This window comes from Bufo bufo, chromosome 6 (genome assembly GCF_905171765.1).
Source record: "Bufo bufo chromosome 6, aBufBuf1.1, whole genome shotgun sequence".
NCBI classification, from domain to species: Eukaryota; Metazoa; Chordata; class Amphibia; order Anura; family Bufonidae; genus Bufo; species Bufo bufo.
The window spans coordinates 434094669-434115204 of record NC_053394.1 but is presented as its reverse complement, the minus strand read 5'-3'; the positions used below and the strand labels follow the sequence as shown (position 1 = coordinate 434115204).

Genomic DNA, 20536 nt, shown 5'->3' with positions numbered 1-20536 from the left:
CTCCAGCCTCTACTCTAACCCTACTGCAAAGGTCTTTGTGAATGGGATGTTATCTAATAGTTTCACAATCACCAACGGATCCCGCCAGGGATGTCCACTTTCGCCCCTACTTTTCATTTTAGCCTTGGAGCCCCTAGCCCAACATATTCGCAACACAGATGAGATAGAGGGCTTTGTTGTGGGCCCCTCCACCCACACCATCTCGCTTTATGCAGATGACATTATTCTCACTCTATCAAATCCGTCTAAATCTCTTGGGAGGGCCTTACAGGTGATCTCCCACTTTGGTTTACTGTCATATTACAAAATCAATGAGTCTAAATCACAAGTCCTCCCTATCAACATCCCCATTTCCGAAATCAGACAACTGAAAACCCTTTACCCTCTGGACTTGCAAACGTCAGAATTAACTTAACTTATCTGGGCATCAAACTTACCACCCCTTGTTCCCTCCTGTATAAGCAAAATCATGAATCTCTTTTGAATACCCTTGAGCTTGACCTCAACAGCCTTGCTATGAAAGAAATATCCTGGGTGGGAAGAATAGCTGTGTTCCAAATGATGACCTTACCCAAACATATATACGTTCAGAGCACTTCCTATCTCTATCCCATAAACCTTCTTTAAGAAAGCGCAAACAATCCTGAATAACTACTTATGGAAATCGGGTAAACCTCGAATAGCTCACAATTTGATGACTAGAAGGTGAAATGTTGGGGGTCTGGGTCTTCCTAGCATAAAGGATTACCACTGTGCAATTGGTCTGTCGTTTCTAAAGGGAATGGTGGAATGATTCCACCAGCAAACAGTGGATTCAAATTGAGTCAGCTTCTATAGATCCTGACTCGCTGAAAAACTATCTTGTGCAGCTTTTATGCTGTCACGCGCCTGCCAAACCCACTCTCCTAACTATAGCATATGCTGGGACACTATGGCAATGCTTCCACCGCTCCGATGGAGATCTGGACGCTTTCCCATATAACTTGATTCCTCTCCAAATTCTAGAAAACAATATTGAGAACATTAACCTCTCAAAGGGGCATAAGGCAGGTGTTGACACTCTAGATCAGATTGTTCAGGGCAATTCGCTACTCCCTTTTGAGACAATCCAAACCTCTCTTCCCCTGTCACACAAGGAGGTATTCAACTATTTGAGACATTACCATGATTCTCACTTAACCCCCCCCCCCCCCCCCAAGGTTAACTCAGATATTCAGAGACTTTTTCAAAACCAAACACTTCACAAAACACATTCTACAAGGTACATTTACGACCTGATTAATGATAAGGCGACCTTTGTTAAGTCTAGGCCCATCTTAATGTGTGAATTAGACCTGAGAAAGACATACTCTGAGGAAGAGTCAGGGCCTGACTGGTCTACCGGCATACCAGGAAAATTCCCGTTAAGCCAGTAGCCCTGACTGCCGCACGGCCGGGCACAGACGACAGCAACAAGCCCACAATTTCAATTACATCAAGTGGCGTGCCGCGGGGAAGGGGGCCGTCCGCCCCAGGTGTCGGGCTGTCAGCTACAGGGGGGTGCTGCCATGCTGCCTGCGTGCCGTGAAGGTATATTATTCTGACAGAACACCGGCACTCCAGAGCGAACTGTGAGAGAGTGAGAGCTGTGTGAAAAAGGACCTTACGTGACATCATCACCATGTGACTAGTAACATAGCTATATTACTGGTCACATGGCTATGAGGTAGTCAAAGGTCCTTTCTTTCTTCCAGGACTCAGTGTTGCTGCAGCCTGCAGGAGAAGGGTAGGTCACGTGGGTCGGCAGCATTCTGCTATCACAGGCCGACTGTCTGCAGAGTAGGAAGATCAGGGATGGCTGCTCAGCAGCTTCTGTAGAGGGGAAAGAGTGTCAGCACTGGAGAGGTGGATGTGACTACTGGGGAGGGTCTGAGGATTGTATGCTGGGGGAGGCTGTGTGGGATTATATACTGGGGGGGCTGCTGTGTGGGATTATATACTGGGGGGACTGCTTCTGTATGAGATTATATACTGAGGCCCGGGGGGGGGGGCTGCTGTATGGGATTATATACTGGGGGGCTGCTTTGTGGGATTATATACTGGCGGGGGGCTGCTATGTGAGATTATATACTGGGGGGCTGCTGTATGAGATTATATACTGGGGCTGCTGTATGAGATTATATACTGGGGGCTGCTGTATGAGATTATATACTGGGGGCTTCTGTATGAGATTATATACTGGAGGGGCTGCTGTATGAGATTATATACTGGGGGGCTGCTGTATGAGATTATATACCTGGGGCTGTTATATGAGATTATATACTGGGGGTGCTGTATACTGTGGGGGGCTGTATACTGTGTGGTGCTATACTGCTCTACTGTACACTGTGGGGTGCTGTATACTGGGTGCTATACTGCTCTACTGTATACTGTGGGGTGCTGTATATTGTGGAGTGCTGTATACTGGGTGCTATACTGCTCTACTGTATATTGTGGGGTGCTGTATATTGTGGAGTGCTATACTGCTCTACTGTATACTGTGGGGTGCTGTATATTGTGGAGTGCTATACTGCTCTACTGTATACGGTGGGGTGCTATACTGTATGCCATACTGCATACTGTTGGATGTTATACTATGTATTGCATACTGTGGGGTGCTATACTGCATACTGTGGGGTGCTGGGAGGCACTGTAACGCTAGGGTGAGCTGAGCCACTGCCCAGAGCACTGATCCTGATCCTGCTGGAGTCTTCAGAACTGTAAGTATTTACAGTCATTCACTGTAAGCTATGTTATATGTAGTGGTGGAGGGCGTGATTGTCTGCTAGGGTGTGGGAAGGCAGGATCCAGGAGGACCAAGTAAATTCTCGCCTAGGGTCCCATCAATATTAAAGACGGCCCTGCCCAAGCCGACCCACTACAAGCGCGCCGCGAGTCCGCACGCGCCCAACCCCCCCTCCATCCCGCCGGTGACAGCGCAATTTATTCACCGATACAATTTATTCACCAGTCCGCCCGCTCACCAGTGCAGGGTCAGGGTTACCTTTGCATACTGGGGGTTGTAGTGCTTTGTCTCTTTGCATATTAGAGTCTGTAAAGTCTTGTAATGACATAATTTTACCATAATATGTACGGCGAAACCAAAAAAGTCATATTTGTGGATTCTGTCCTGTTTACAATTACAGTATCAAAAAAATTGTGGAGAACAAGTTAGGACTTCTAGAAAAGTAAGCTTTGTGGTACAAACATTTTTTGAAATTATGACAAGTGGCCTTTTTTTATTTTTTACTTAAGCCCCTGCCCTTCATATAGTGTATATAGTGATATGGAGGTGCTTCAGCAGCTACAACTACCCCCTCGGGCCTGGCGCAAGCAGGGCGCAAGCTGAAGAGACTGTTACAGTGCCAATCCGTGTTGACGATGTGGTGCATTATTGTTTAGTGTAACTGTTGAGGAACGGTTGAGACGTATGCATATATCCATGCATGCCTGCAAACACGTGCGGTCATGTATGGTATATATCTGCATACATTAACCACAGCATCATGGGACGATGTGCGCAGATGTGCCCAGCATCTGCGCACGTCTGCCCATGGTGATCCCCAGGGGCTCATGGTGGCCCTTGTGGGAAATATGTGGTCCCTGGAAGCTGTGCCCCCTTATAATCCCCCTTATATTAGTATATATATGTGCCCCCTTATATGTGTCCCCTTATAGTTAGTATATATTTCCTGTATGACCGTGTATATATATTGGCCCTGTATGGCAAGTGGGGACATATGATGTGATGCCCCAGATATATGCGAGGGTGTGTGTATATATAGATATGTGTGTATGTATTTGCACACGTGTCTATGTATATACACTTATGTCAGCATGACAGTATGTATGTGGGCTTATTGCTGCCCATTCATACCCCCGGTTTTGTATGTGTTTATAGATGTGCCCCAAGCATCTGTGGATATATATATATGCATATATGCAATTCCAACTGTTATCAACAGAGTTGTTTAGAGAAAAACTTGTGCTGATAGCCTGTAGGATAACAGCTGATTAGCATCTAGTCCCCTTTTGTTCAGGCCCAAAGCAATCAGACTCTGTGGCACCGTTGTGAGGGGACCTTCTAATCAGAGACATCAAATACCTGTTTTTCCACACCTCTGCCCCATGGCCTTGCCCATTACTCCCTGCATTTTTGGGACTAGGGGGGAGGACTAAGGCACACTATGATGTCACATGCCTGAGGAAGGAGGAGGGGGTTGCTTTTGGGCTATAAAACCCCAAATGGACAGAGGTGCCCTCTCTTGCAACCAGACTAGATTCAGAGACGCATGGGAGAGAGGAGCTCCATGATGACCACCTGGATAAGGCCTAAGTATCACCCCTGGTCCTGTAACCCCTATATTTGTGTCCCTGATGTGCACCTTGGGCCCTGCCTTATAACCCTTGCCCCTGAGGTGTACCCTGGGCCCTGATTTACCCTTGCCGTGTTACTGGACACCCTGATCCCCCAAACCCTTGCCTTATTGTATCCTTGTTTGTACCCCTGATCCTGTGCCACTGGTTCCCCTGATTGTATTTGTGGTTCAGTTACACCCCCCTGATGACCCCCACTGTATCTCCACCGTGTAACCCTTTCCCTACCCTGATTAACCCCTGGTGGTAACCCCTGCTCAAACCCTGCCACACCCCCCCCCCCCTCACTGTACACTTGCAGGGTATTTACCCTTGCATTGCTGTACAGTTCTGATATTATCCCCATTGTTAACCCTTTGTGTTTGTGGTCGGCTTACACCCCTGTGAGGCCACCATTAACCCTCGTCGTACCCCGTAGGGACAGTGAATAGTCGGGTGGGTTACTGATATTTGTGTGTATGAATGTATTATTGCAATGAATAGATAGTGTGTGGGGTGGAATTTGGGATTGTGCTGTGTAGAGTAGTTAGGCTTGTATTGTGTTTATGGTAGTACTGTTTCTGTACTGCGGTGTGTACGTCTATATGTATATATATTCATATCCATTGATCCATGAATATGTATAGATATTAGCGTATTGCTAGACGTGTATAATTGTATTGTGTAATAAATATTCCTTATTGTTCATAATGCAGTGTATGGTGTTTTTAGTAGTCGCCGCCGTAGTATAGTGATAGTAAGGCGCATGCAGCCAGCATTTGCGATCAGTGTAAAGCATAGCGAAAGTATTGATGTTATATAAAGGCATAAATGGGCGGAGTTATCACTAGACGGCTCCTTCCATTTATGAATATTAATTATCGATATTTGCATAAATATTGGTGATTAATATCCCCCCTTTACAATAACATTTTGCACTTTTTACTTCAAAAGGTTTATTTGCACTTTTTTTGCCCTCTTAAGTTTTTTTTGCACTATTCATCAACTACTGCTTTTGTGTGTGTTGAGTAACTAATATAAAGTAAGAGTTTGAAACTGTGTCTTCCATTCTTTAAAGTAAAGTTCTTTGATTATTCTTAATAATGGTCTACTGTAATGGTCTACTGTAGTGTTTCCGTACCAGGATGCCTCCAGCTGTTGAAACTTTTTCCAGGGCTGGTTTTTATCCCCAGTCCGGCCCTGGAAAGAGTGGTCTCAAGCCATAAGTTTCCTCATTTCAAACTTCAAATGCAGGAATAAAAATGCTACTGAGATGTTATTACACGCCTGACAGATTGAGTAAAATGTACCCCGGAGCGTCAGCTTCTTATTGGAGGGACTCTACACCATATATTGTGGGAGTGCCCTAAATAACTGCCTATTGACAACAAGTATTCAATTTGATCTCCCAAATCACTTCATTCACAATTTTGCCCTCATCCGCACTAGCTCTCCAATTTTTGGGAATTCATCAATTCCATAGTACTCCTGCAAATCTGATAGGCCACATATTATTGAGTGCCAAACTAGTCATTACTAGGAATTACAGAACTGAATAATGGCAATTTGGATCCGCAGTCAGTGCAGCAAGGTGTAATAGGATTGTTCCTATTACCCAGGCTGTAACCTCCCCTACTGAACCCTGTTCTACATAAATGCTGTGGAATGATTCCTTCCTATCCTTTCCCTACACCTTGAATAATCTTTCCCTGAACTTGTAAATCGTTTTATCAGCACAATGAAGTCTTTCCTAGCACTGTTCCTAGCGCCTGCTGATGTCTCTCCTGCACTAAGTACACTGAAAAAAGGCAGAATCCAAGATGGCTGAAACTATTTATAGGGCTGTGTAAGAAGGTACAAGGAATCATCGTGGATGATAGGTACGTGTCACCGAGGTTCCTGGCCTTGGTGGAGTAAGAGCCATTTTTTATGTGGCAGCAGCAGTTGCTGTTTGACACCTTGATACTTAGTATGGCTGGAATAGCGGGACAGCTCTTACTGGGAGTAGTCAAAGTGCTGGGTGGGTAACTACTCCCCATATTCCAGGTCGGGTTTTGCCAAGCATAAAAGCCAGCCAGCACTGCCAGGTGAAGAGTATTACCTCCGTCTGACAGTGTTGCTCAGGAGGTCTGTGTGCTGTGATCTGAGGGCTGTGTTGGGATCCGCGGCTTGAGCCGGGCTGGAGGCCTCAGACCCCTGCCTGTGGACTTGACAAGTTCTTCCAACAGGGTGTTAAGATATTACCCAGGAGAAAAGGTGACTGTTTTATATATGAACTTTTCATGTGTGTGAACGATCACCAAGCAACTTGCGTTTTTGTTTTGCTTTCATGTGTGAATAAACACTGATGTTTTGAACCAAGAACTTGTACTTTGCCCCTGTGCTGCCCCCGCTAATCCTAACTACCAGAGCGAATCCCCATAGGCTGTGACATCACAGGGCTGGCTGGCTGCTGATTGGCTGCATGCATGGCATTATGGGTGATCCCGTGTTCCCAGAGTTCCCTGCTCCATGTCCTTACACGTGCAGCAGCCATCGAATTCGGTGCAAATAGAATTTTTCCTGAAATTCGGAATGAATTCTTGTGGCGAAACCAACTTCGCCACTGGGTTTTGGAGAGGCCTGTTTATCAGCCTCTTGCCTCAGGATTATGGCCCATACTAACTTTTAAACCCCTAAACCTATTCAAGTGAATTTTGGATAGGTTTGTCCCTAAGTTATACTGTTTAAATTGATGTAAGTTATATGTATGGCCAATGTAAACTCACAAAGTTGTAACAATTTATAATAAGTGTAACTTGTCAGCTTGGGAGGAAAATGCTGGGTGTGTTTCTATTGTGCCATTGTCCCATTGTGTGTTTAAATGGGGATGTCTGTCCTGTTGTTCCAACATGTGTATTGGCGATTTCTCTTTGTCCTGAGAGATAATTGGATTACGCCTTGGGTGTCTCCACGGCAGAGAGGAGGAAACCATGATGCATTGTGGGGATGTATTGTCTCTGTGTATCCTACAGTGCTGCATATCTGTCCTATGTCACAAGTCTTCATTCTGGTCCCCTAGGGGCGTGTACTTACATTGTATGTGTTGTAACATATTGATTGGCTGTATTTCAAACCCCTGTGGGCGGACCTGTATTTGCAACAACTGTAATAAAAACCAGGCTGGGTGTGCCAGCACCTGAGACCACTGCTTGACCCTCAACACGGAGCCTTGTCTCGTTATTGGGGGGATCCGCTGTATGCTGTTAGAGATTGATTGCCAGGAGTGTAAGCGGATTCCTGTTCGTCTGCTAGCAGCTATTCGTGAGGTTCCAGTTTGGAGTGCTATTTTGTATCCAGTTCGGGAGTTTGGTGTTCTGCAGTAGCTGGGCCTGTCTCTCAGACAGGGGCACATCGCTTAAACAGATTTTAACCCCTTGTCAGCTGAAATGGTCCGTTACATTGGTGGCAAGCAGCGGGATCGCTCCTACAGCCAGAAGGCCAGCTACAGGAGACACCATTTCTTTGGATTTTACAACTTAAGGGCAACGCATGTCTCAGTACAGTGACCCTAAAAGCACCACAATGGAACCAGCAGTGGAGTACAGATACTCTGTGGAGGAATTTGACCGTATGATGTGGTTGCGGCTGAACTTCTTCGGACCCAATCCAGCTGAGAAATACGTGAAGTTCGTGAGGAGTCTAGTGTTCAAGACCCTACTATACCGGGCAGAAGGTGACGGTCAGCTGCCACGTTGGGTGGACCTCCACCGGAAGTTACAGTTGCGGGACAGAGAGAGCTCAGTCTCCCCTCCCCAGCAGCAGAGTGTCCAGCAGGGAATCGGGAGCCCAGTCTCCATTCCCCAGCAGCAGTGTGAATTGCAGGGAATTGGGAGCCAAGTCTCCATTCCCCAGCGGCAGTGTGAAGTGCAGGGAGAGGAGAGCAGCGTCCTCCCTCCCCAGCGGCAGGCTGAGTTACAGGGGGCAGAGGTAGTTGTCCCTGCCCCCCAGCAGCAGAGTGATATGCCGGGAAGGCAGTGTGAAATGCAGGGAGAGGAGAGCAGCGTCCTCCCTCCCCAGCGGCAGGCTGAGTTACAGGGGGCAGAGGTAGTTGTTCCTGCCCCCCAGCAGCAGAGTGATTTTTTTGGGAATTGGGAGCCCAGTCTCCATTCCCCAGCGGCAGAGTGTCCAGCAGGGAATAGAGAGCCCAGTCTCCTTTCCCCAGCAGCAGGACACTGTATTGGGAGCGGAGACGGTCGGTCGCCCTCCCCAGCGGCTGGAAGTATGTATGGGAGAGGAGCTTGTTACCCCCTCTCCCCAGCGGCAGCTTAACGCACCAGGGGGAGACAGTAAGCCCCACAACAGTGCAGATGGGACCATTGTCTCTGCACTTACAGCACAGGGGGTAGGGACAGTCGGTCTCCCCCTCCAGCAGCAAAGCTGGGTATCCAAAGGGGAGACAGTCGGTCTCCCCCTCCAACAACCAGACTCTAAGCCAGGGAGCAACACAGAGAACGGGAGTACCAGCTTCCAACATAACCTTGGTGGACTCACTGGACAGAGACAGGCTACCAAATGCAACAGGTCCAGTATTGGGGTGTGGGTGGACTGCCAGACTAACTCAGGTACCGACCGGCATGAGGTCAGGTATCTGGTTAGTCTTCCCTGGGGGGGGGGGGGAGATGTGTGGCGAAACCAACCTCGCCACTGGGTTTTGGAGAGGCCTGTTTATCAGCCTCTTGCCTCAGGATTATGGCCCATACTAACTTTTAAACCCCTGAACCTATTCAAGTGAATTTTGGATAGGTTTGTCCCCAAGTTATACTGTTTAAATTGATGTAAGTTATATGTATGGCCAATGTAAACTCACAAAGTTGTAACAATTTATAATAAGTGTAACTTGTCAGCTTGGGAGGAAAATGCTGGGTGTGTTTCTATTGTGCCATTGTCCCATTGTGTGTTTAAATGGGGATGTCTGTCCTGTTGTTCCAACATGTGTATTGGCGATTTCTCTTTGTCCTGAGAGATAATTGGATTACGCCTCGGGTGTCTCCAGGGCAGAGAGGAGGAAACCATGATGCATTGTGGGGATGTATTGTCTCTGTGTATCCTACAGTGCTGCATATCTGTCCTATGTCACAAGTCTTCATTCTGGTCCCCTAGGGGCGTGTACTTACATTGTATGTGTTGTAACATATTGATTGGCTGTATTTCAAACCCCTGTGGGCGGACCTGTATTTGCAACAACTGTAATAAAAACCAGGCTGGGTGTGCCAGCACCTCAGACCACTGCTTGACCCTCAACACGGAGCCTTGTCTCGTTATTGGGGGGATCCGCTGTATGCTGTTAGAGACTGATTGCCAGGAGTGTAAGCGGATTCCTGTTCGTCTGCTAGCAGCTATTCGTGAGGTTCCAGTTTGGAGTGCTACTTTGTATCCAGTTCGGGAATTTGGTGTCCTGCAGTAGCTGGGCCTGTCTCTCAGAAAGGGGCACATCGCCTAAATGGATTTTAACCCCTTGTCTGCTGAAACGGTCCGTTACAATTCTACTTAGTCAACTTCGATTCGCTCATCTAGATTTTGCTATGGGTCTACAATCAAGATGGCAAAGGATGGCTCTTTGCCATCAAATGGATGAGGGCAAGTATGATTTTAATAATTATTTTTTGGTATTTTACACTGTAATATTGATGTCAGATGCCACGATCTTACAAAGATATGCGCTTCATGACAAAGTAATTCATTATGAAATTAACTTTTTGTAAAATGCAGCAAAGCAGCCGAATTGAATTTTTGAATGCTTCGCTCATCTCTAGTTGGGGCCTCAGAATCTGAACTTTGGTGAACTGGGGCAATTTTTACATATGAATGTAGACAATGTAGAAGATTATATATAAAAGGAACCTAAGGCTGCTAAGTTCATTCCTTTAACTTCTAGATACTTGTATTAAAGCTATACACCAAAAGTGATGGTTCAAAGAAAATTTGAAACGCATGTCCATCTACCATTATGCCATGAACACACAGAAGTTGGCTTCTTTCTACAATCTAATATAAAAACCAATCCTGGTAGTACCCACCCTGGCCTCCAGTTTCTGAAGTTGTTTCTTTCCACCCTTCAAAGCCAGCTGTTCGGCTTCATCAAGACGATTTTGAAGGTCCTTCACCGACTGCTCCATGTTCTTTTTCATCCTCTCCAAGTGGGCACTGGTGTCCTGCTCTTTTTTCAGTTCTTCGGCCATCATGGCGGCCTTGGTAAGATACAAAGCAGGGGGTTATTCTTTTGCTTTACATGGGAATATCAGGTATTTGTTCACACAGAATTCATTAGTGACCACCATGTTTCTGAAGCAGAGGGCACCAATGAGTGTCCTTTTTGGAGACCATTTTGGTTAATTGTAACACTTCAAGAAAATTATGAAAATGCCTTCTATAGATGGCTTGAAAACATCATCTCAGTAAATGGCTCCTGTCATGGTGGGAAAGTTTCAGATCTACTACAACACAGACTGCTCAGATGACAACCACTTGGTAAGTGCAGCATACAGTAACATAAGTCTGTATTTGACCAATCTGCTAAAAGTAGTAGCATACAAACAATCACCAAATGTTTCCCCAATATTATGGAACTCAAGGAGTCATACATAGATTATGGTGATTCAGGAGGGTGAAGTAAATAATAAAAGAAAATCTTACATCTGTGATTGCCTTCTTAGCTTTTTCTTCTGCATTACGCAATGCTTGGACAGCATCTTCAACTTCAGACTGGAGCTGCGCTGCATCACTTTCCAGCTTCTTCTTGGCACTGAGTAGACCAGTGTTCTAAATATTTTAAATTTGGAAGTCATTGTGAAGAAATATTAAAAGCTACAATAATTAGGCATTGATGCTTTGCCATATTGACCCTTTACTGCTGTAAAAGCTAGAGGACATTAGACGTTTTCTATAACATGCACTGCATGAGCATACAGAGTCATGTTCTCACCATCACATCACGCTTGCTCACCTCCTTCTATGTCATATTTTTGTGGAGATAAGAGCCCATGTGGTTTCATATTACCCATTAGTTGGAAAGCTAACCTAATATTGAGCCCAGCAGTTTACATGAACAGTCTGAAGATATGATAAGGCATTACCTGACTGTGTAGAAGCTGGACTCTCTCAGTAACATCCAGAAGTTCTTGTTCAGCCAATTTTCGAACTTTCTCGGTCTGCTCTAGGGTTGTCTGTAGCTCTACAATTTCTGTCTGCTGCAAGAGATTCCTTCGCTCAATCACACTGAAGTCTTCTTTCAGATCGTCATTGGCACGAGCCAACTCATCCAGTTGTATTTGGGATTCCTGTATGAAAACAGCAAAGTCTTTGGTTTTTCTATTCAAGACAAGACAAAGTAGTGGAGCAACCGATATTTAAGACGAAAATAATATTCAAGGTTGTTTTAAACCTAAATATATATGATTAATAGATTGAATTACAGTTTTTGGTGATAAGAACAGACCTTGATCTCTGTCTGTAGGTTCTTCAGCTGTTTCTGGCTCTCAGCCACCACCTGGTTGGCGTGACTAAGCTGCATCTCCATCTCATTCAAGTCTCCTTCCATTTTCTTCTTAGCCCTCATAGCATCATTCCTGCTCCTTACTTCAGACTCAAGAGTTGCATTCAAGGCATCTATTGTCCTCTGACTGCTGTGTTTCAGCTGGTCAATCTCCTCATCCTTTTCAGCTAATTTCCTGTCCACGTCTGACCTCACTTGGTTCAGCTCCAGTTGGATACGAAGAATTTTTGCTCCTTCATGCTCCAGACTTCCCTAGAGAAAGAAACTCTTTTGGGTTAATGCTAAGTAGTGAATTAAACCGTGAGGTTGACATAGATGACCCTATCTCCATATCATTGCTTGGGTTGTTTCAGAAATTAAGCCATTAGTCTTTACTGGTGGTATGACCTACATGGAGCTGAAGGTTTTGCCATGATGATCATGTCTTTTGGTTGGCCAATTCACTACAAACCAAAATTGTAGATTCTATTGCATTGTTCTAGATCGGTCACATTATATATTTTCTTCTTGTCTACATGTTAATATTTTCTGATTGTAGACAGTTTGATTCTGTTTTGTATACATGATTATAGTGGCGGCCATCTTGCCTGAACTGCTCTTAACAGCATTTAGAGAGATGTTTTGCAGCAACCACGTGCACCATAAGTACAGTCAGGTCCATAAATATTGGGACATGGACACAATTCTAAATTTTTTGGCTCTATACACCATCACAATAGATTTGAAATGAAACGAACAAGATGTGCTTTAACTGCAGACTGTCAGCTTTAATTTGAGGATATTTACATCCAAATCAGGTGAACGGTGCAGGAATTACAACAGTTTGCATATGTGCCTCCCACTTGTTAAGGGACCAAAAGTAATGGGACAATTGGCTTCTCAGCTGTTCCATGGCCAGGTGTGTGTTATTCCTTCATTATCCCAATTACAATGAGCAGATAAAAGGTCCAGAGGTCATTTCCAGTGTGCTGTTTGCATTTGGAATCTTTTGCTGTCGACTCTCAAGATGAGATCCAAAGAGCTGTCACTATCAGTGAAGCAAGCCATCATTAGGCTGAAAAAACACAACAAACCCATCAGAGAGATAGCAAAAACATTAGGTGTGGCCAAAACAACTGTTTCGAACATTCTTAAAAAGAAGGAAGGCACCGGTGAGCTCAGCAACACCAAAAGACCCGGAAGACCACAGAAAACAACTGTGGTGGATGACCGAAGAATTCTTTCCCTGGTGAAAAAAACGCCCTTCACAACAGTTGGCCAGATCAAGAACCCTCTCCAGGAGGTAGGTGTATGTGTGTTAAAGTCAACAATCAAGAGAAGACTTCACCAGAGTAAATACAGAGGGTTCACCACAAGATGTAAAGCATTAGTGAGCCTCAAAAACAGGAAGGCCAGATTAGAGTTTGCCAAACGACATCTAAAAAACCTTTACAGTTCTGGAACAACATCCTATGGACAGATGAGACCAAGATCAACTTGTACCAGAGTGATGGGAAGAGAAGAGTATGGAGAAGGAAAGGAACTGCTCATGATCCTAAGCATACCACCTCATCAGTGAAGCATGGTGGTGGTAGTGTCATGGCGTGGGCATGTATGGCTGCCAATAAAACTGGTTCTTTTGTATTTATTGATGATGTGACTGCTGACAAAAGCAGCAGGATGAATTCTGAAGTGTTTCGGGCAATATTATCTGCTCATATTCAGCCAAATGCTTCAGAACTCATTGGACGGCGCTTCACAGTGCAGATGGACAATGACCCAAAGCATACTGCAAAAGCAACCAAAGAGTTTTTTTTAAGGCAAAGAAGTGGAATGTTATGCAATGGCCAAGTCAATTACCGGACCTGAATCCGATTGAGCATGCATTTCACTTGCTGAAGACAAAACTGAAGGGAAAATGCCCCAAGAACAAGCAGGAGCTGAAGACAGTTGCAGTAGAGGCCTGGCAGAGCATCACCAGGGATGAAACCCAGCGTCTGGTGGTGTCTATGCGTTCCAGACTTCAGGCTGTAATTGACTGCAAAGGATTTGCAACCAAGTATTAAAAAGTCAAAGTTTGATTTATGATTATTATTATGTCCCATTACTTTTGGTCCCTTAACAAGTGGGAGGCACATATGCAAACTGTTGTAATTCCTGCACCGTTCACCTGATTTGGATGTAAATACCCTCAAATTAAAGCTGACAGTCTGCAGGTAAAGCACATCTTGTTCGTTTTATTTCAAATCCATTGTGGTGGTGTATAGAGCCAAAAATGTTAGAATTGTGTCGATGTCCCAATATTTATGGACCTGACTGTACATGTAGATTGGAGATGGCAGAGTATTTTGGGTGTGCTCTGTGACCTGTGCAGGGAAAGAATGGAGATGAACTGTGACTATCACCTATTGTGGGTGTTAGCCTATTATGAGGCTTAGTGTTCAGAGTAAAAACTGCAAAAGTTCAGGATTTTTTTAAATACATAGATACAGTACTGTGCAAAAGTTTTATACAGGTATGGAAAAATGCTGCAAAGTAATGCTAATTGCTTTCATGAAAATAAAAAAATAATCAAAAGTGGAAGTGTTAAGAGTTTATTCTTATCAATTAACAAAATGTAAAGTGAAAGCAGAAACAAGAAATCTAGATCCAGTCAGTATCTGGTGTGACCAGCCATTGCCTTCAGCATCAATTCTTCTAGATACACACAGGTTTTGAAGGAAGTCAGCAGGGAGGTTGTTCCAAACCTCTTGGAGAACTAAGCACATCTTCTGTGGATGTAGGCTTGCTCAGAACCTTCTGTCACTCCATGTAATCCCAGACAGACTGGATGATGTTGGGAACAGAGCTCTGTGTGGGCCAAATCATCATGTCCAGGACTCCATGTGCTGAAGATAGTTCTTCATGACGTTGGCTATATGCTTGGGGTTGTGGTCTTGTTTCCACATCAAAGGTATAGCTTTTTGGCCATAATTCTTCCATGAAGACCACTTCTGGCCATACTTCTCTGAACAGTAGATGGGTATACCTGGGTTCCACTGGTTTCTTAAGCTCTTAACTGATGACACTGCTGGACATCTTCCATTTTCGAAAGGAGGTAAGCATAATGTGTCTTGCAAGTTTGAGGCGGCATTTCAACAAATGCTAATGGGAATTTGGTCAGGATTAATGTTGTCCTCAATTCAAAGAAACACAGAAAAATATTTCTCCATCATACAACACCATCAGGAAGGAGTCTGATTGGCTCCAAATTTATTCTGCACCAGGACAATGACCTCAAACATACAGTCAATGTCATTAAGAACTATCTTCAGTGTAAAGAAGAACAAGGAGTCCTGGAAGTTATGATGCGGCCCCCACAGAGGCCTGAACTCAACATCATCCAGTCTGTTTGGTATTACATGAAGAGACAGAAAGATCTGAGCAAGCCTACATCCACAGAAGATCTGCGCTTAGTTCTCCGAGATGTTTGAAACAATCTCCTTGCCAAGCTCCTTCAAATACTATGTGCAATTGTACCTAGAAGAAGCCAAAGGGTGGTCACACCAAATATTCATTGGATTTAGACTTTTCATGCCTTTGTTCACTTTCCATTTTGTTAATTGATAAAAATAAACTATTGACACTTCTATTTTTTAAAAGCATTCTTTGCAGCATTTTCCACAACTGCCTACAACTATTGCACAGTACTGTACACAGACTATGGAAAATGTAAAAAAAACTAAACTGTTTATTTTCTGGTGACATTTTGTTTTTAAAGGACATACCTCGGTCTCCTCTAAAGTAGAGAGCAAGTCGGCTTTCTCCTGCTCCACCTGCTTTCTGGCTTTTTCCAGCTCGCTAACACTCTTCGTAGTCTCAATAATTTGATCGGTCAGGTCTGACATCTCCTCTATATGAAAATACAAAAGCGTTCAGTTACAGAAAGTACTTTTCCACATGATCTACCCATATAAAACTTATCATTCTTGAGGAACAAAGCAGCAACTTACGCTGGAGAATTTTGTTCTCGCGTTTAATTGTCTCAAGTTGATCCAAGGTGACTTCATATGTGTTCCTCATCTTAAAGAGTTCTGTGCTCATAGTCCTTGATTCTTTTTGGGAGATCTCCAGGTCAGTCTGGTACTCTTCACACTTCTGTTTCCATTCCCCTATAACCTGCAAGAACAAGATCCATGAAGAGAATATCCATACCACAACCACAGTGAGACTTATTGACTTATTAGGTAAGCAGACGTACTTACCTTGTCAAAGCTCCTTTGTTTCTTATCCAGAGCAGCAGCCGCTGTGTTTGACCTCTCTACGTCCATCATTAAGTCGTCTACTTCCATCTGTAGTCTCTGCTTAGTTTTCTCCAGAGAAGAACACTTGGAGTTCATGGCTTCGACGTGCTCCTCAGCTTCCTGAAGACGTTGAGCTAGTTTCTTCCTATCACATAGCACAACATATTAGCGACAAAACAAAATCGCAAAATACCATGTACATATCATAGATACTGTATAACCCGATTTTATATGGTCATAATTATATGGTCATTATTATACAACTGCCATTGACTTAAAGAGATTGTTCTGCTTTATTTAAAGAGAGCTTGTGTTTTGCATAATTAAAAGTTTTTCAAAATCTCTGCTATCAGGGAATGGATATATTTTTGTATACATCCAGAGGCTGGAAACCTGCACAGGCTTACAACTGAAGGTTTGTTCCAGTGTATCTAAACAACCTGGTTTTCGGGCTGATACATTTTGCCTGCCCTGATACATTGTAGCAGACTATCAGGAGAGAGTTTTGTACTGGTTATGTTGTAGCAATCCCTCAGCTGTGAGAAGTAATAGGTCAAGAAACGTTTTCAGCCTCGGAATCTAAAAATAATGTTTTCATTTACCGACAGCAAGAAGACCTCTCAAAACAAGGTGTATTAGAAAGCTGTACAACTTTAGAACATCAGAACTTCGAGCCATTTAGGTTGGAGATAGATGGGTAATGTCATAACTCACTTGGCTTCTTCAAGTTCCTCAGTCCGTTGAATGGCGTCTGTCTCATACTTAGTCCTCCACGTTGCAGTTTCATTGTTGGATTTGGACAACATGTGTTGAAGCTCGGCTTTAGCTTCTTGTTCCTCATCAAACTGTTCACGTAGAAGATCACAGTCGTGACGAGCGGACTGAAGAGCATGGGCAAGGGCGTTTTTAGCCTGAAAGAAGTGATACAATTATAACCACACATTTTAACATGTTGATCATTTTTGGACTGAAGGAAGCCATTTTACCTTGGTTTCTTCTTCAAGGAGTCTTCTGAAGTCTTCGACCTGTTGAGTAAAGGCTGTTTTGGCTCTGCTTAGTTGAGAAATAAAAGCTTCTTTTTCTTCCACCAAATGAGATAATTCCCCTAAGATGAGAGTGTTAACATTAGAAGCCAATATTTCCAAGGTTTTAGAATTCATTTGGCTGAGTTATAGGTTTTGTAAAAACACTAATCTTCCAGAGATATTTCTGGATACTTTCCTCAACCATGAAACAACTGAACTCTACAAACCATGTTCATTCTGGAGGCGAGCCTTTTGAGTGGTGAGGTCATTGATAAGACGGACGTTGTCGTCATGTTGAGTCTTCATTTCAGAAAGTTGGTCCTCTAACAGCAGGCACATCTTTTCTAGATTAGCCTAGAATATAATTGCATTATTTTGGGGGTTCTGTGCCTTTTTAAGCATTAGAAAATACAACCCTGGAAACATGTTTGAGTAATAAAGTGATCATTGGTTTGTCCATGAGCAGTGATGGCCAGTTTGCATTGTTCGCCCGCGAACACATGCGAGCTGCCATCTTTTCTCACAAGTTCGGCGAGGCACAGGTAAGCCCTTACCTGTGCCTGTGCACAAGCCGGTCTGAAAACAAATGCGGTCACCGGGAGCAGGCTGAACCAAGAACAGCCGCCGGGGGCCTTCATCGGGCTGTTCTTGGAACTGCCTGCTCCCGGTGACCGCATTTGTTTTCAGACCGGCTCACGCACAGGCACAGGTAAGGGATTACCTGTGCCTCGCCAGACTTGTGAGAAAAGATGGCAGCTCGCATGTGTTCGCGGGCGAACAATGCGAACTGGCCATCAATGTCCATGAGATAACACATTTATCATGGCCTCTGCACCAGTTTTCTGGTGTAAAAAATTGTCGTAAATTTGGCACATACCATTTGTGCTGTAAAATTTTTGACTTTTTTAGATTATCTGCTGCTCACAACCATTTTAAAAACTGGATTTGGCTTAGTGGAATGAGCTGGGCCTCCTCTCCTAACAAATTTTTCATAATTTACACTATAAAACTGAAGTATATATCTGAAATACTGGCAAACGAACAGGCAGCAAATGCACAAAATTGCGCCTCTCAAAAACGCCAGTATAAGTAATTTTTCCTGTACAGTAATTGGTAAAGTTGGAACTCTATGGGGGGAATTTGTCAATGTGCACTAGTTTTTTGCCATAAAAAAAATTTGCACATTTTTGTGAAAGCCATATTTGGGCAAAAATTGTTGACATTTTGCAATTTTTCACCTCTCTCGCTAAGTTTTGAAAATCCTACAAATATAGTATAATTTACAGCAGAAACTAGGGTAAATTATAGCGCAACTCTACACCATCTCATAACTGGCGTCAATTAGATTTTCTGCTGCATGGACTGCCATTCACCTCTTACATAAATTTGATCTGATTGCAGTGCTTATCAGGTTTAGGAGGGTTTATGAAATGTAAATCTTAGTAAATCTTATCAAGTTATCACCTTGGATTTAGAGACAGACTCCATGTTTCCTGCCAAGTCATCTGTTTCCATCCTGAGCTCAGTCTTCTCTTTCTCCAATTTTTGTTTGATCCGTTGAAGATTTTCGATTTGCTCTCCAAGTTCAGCCATGCTGTCGGCCTGTTTTTTCCTCAGGGTGGCCACAACAGATTCATGCTGTAAGGTGGCTTCTTCTAGATCTCTACGCAGTTTGTGGAATTCTGCCTCCCTCTTCTTGTTCATTTCGACTTGAACGGCACTTGCTCCTCCAGCTTCTTCCAGTCTTTCGTTGATGTCTTCTAACTCTCTAGACAATTCTGCCCGCTGCTTCTCTACTTTGGCCCGAGCTGCCCGTTCTGACTCGATTTCTTCATGTAGTTCTTCATTACTAGCCTTTAGCAGAGTAAAATACACAAAAATAAATCAAGACCTATTGCTATGAGATCATAGAGGGGAGTGGCTCTATCATGTACTCACCTTTCTCTCTACGGCAGTGCAACAAGCTCCACTGACAGAGGGGCTAATCAAGCTCAGTGCCAGCGTCATGTGCTTAATGTCAAAGTTTTTGGGCGATTACCTTGGGTAGGGTATGATTTTTGCAGGATGAGATGACGGTTTGATTGGCACTAATTTGGGGTGCATATGACTTTTTGATCGCTTGCTATTACACTTTTTGTGATGTAAGGTGACAAAAAATTGTTTATTTAGCACAGTTTTTATTTTTTACGGTGTTCATCTAAGGGGTTAGGACATGTGAAATGTTTATAGAGCCGGCCGATACCTAATATGTATACTTTTTTTTTCCCCCTATTCTTTACCAATTTTTTTTAACTTTATTTGGGGAAAATTACGTTTTTGTTTATTTTTACTTGAAACTTTTCATTTTTGGGGGGAAAACTTTATTTTTTCAACTTTTTTTTTACTTTATTTTTTGTCCCACTTTGGGACTTCAACTTTTGGGGGTCTAATCCCCTTTACAATGCATTCCAATACTTCTGTATTGGAATGCATTGGCTGTATGAGTAATACAGTTTGTATTACTCATACAGCTTCCGGCCTGTGAGATCCAGGGGGCTGGATCCCACAGGCTCGTCACTGGAAGGCAGCGCAGATGCCTAAGGAAGGCATCGCGCTGCCTTCCATGCCATCGGGTCCCCCCTACAGCCGCATGGGGACCCGATGGCACCGCCCGCCGGATAAGGTAAAAGCCGCAAACCGCAGGTCTGAATTGTGACAGGATGCCTGCTGAATGATTACAGTGGACATCCTGTTGCGATTAACCCCCGCCGCGCTGCAATCGCGATTTAAAGTCGGGAAACAGGGCGTACCGGTATGTCCTAAGTCCCTAAGGGGTTAAGTTGCTTGTCAAGCAACTTAAGCAGGGAGGAATCATGACTTCAGATGAAAAGAAATGACGAATATTCTAAAAAACCAATATATAGCACTTTATTCAATTTAGTGCTATATTTTCGTTTTTGACCCACGCCTCTATTGATCGCGTAATATTCGCATATTATGTGATCATTACCTTGCCGATTTTTTTGTAAAAAAAAAAGAATGTAAAATATAACGAATATTCGAATTCACGATTATTCTACAAAATATTCGCGAAATATTGCGAATTCGAATATGACCCCTGCCGCTCATCACTAGTTAGGGACCATCGCCAAGTTGGGGCCACCATTTAGGGCGGATTAGGCTACTTTCACACTAGCGTTTTTACTGGACCTGGCAGGGTTCAGCAAAAACTCTTCCGTTACTGATAATGCAACCGTTATGAACGGATCCAGTTGTATTATCTTTAACATACCCAAGACGGATCAATCATGAACTCTATTGAAAGTCAATGGGGGATAGATCCGTTTTCTATTGTGTCAGAG

At 43.8% G+C, this 20536-nt stretch overlaps 1 protein-coding gene across 1 annotated transcript in view; it reads right to left on the bottom strand.

Annotated features, from left to right (window-relative positions):
- The window catches only part of LOC121005827 (myosin-1B-like), an 84191-nt gene that overhangs the window by 22400 nt on the left and 41255 nt on the right, over positions 1–20536 (bottom strand). Inside the window, exons 25-35 of the mRNA XM_040438588.1 lie at positions 18660–19049; positions 17423–17549; positions 17157–17275; positions 16885–17081; positions 16132–16315; positions 15880–16045; positions 15655–15779; positions 11852–12160; positions 11490–11693; positions 11050–11175; positions 10434–10604 (exon numbers count right to left, since the gene is read on the bottom strand). Coding sequence (XP_040294522.1) covers positions 10434–10604; positions 11050–11175; positions 11490–11693; positions 11852–12160; positions 15655–15779; positions 15880–16045; positions 16132–16315; positions 16885–17081; positions 17157–17275; positions 17423–17549; positions 18660–19049 — 2118 coding nt within the window. The remainder of the gene's footprint in view (positions 1–10433; positions 10605–11049; positions 11176–11489; positions 11694–11851; positions 12161–15654; positions 15780–15879; positions 16046–16131; positions 16316–16884; positions 17082–17156; positions 17276–17422; positions 17550–18659; positions 19050–20536) is intronic.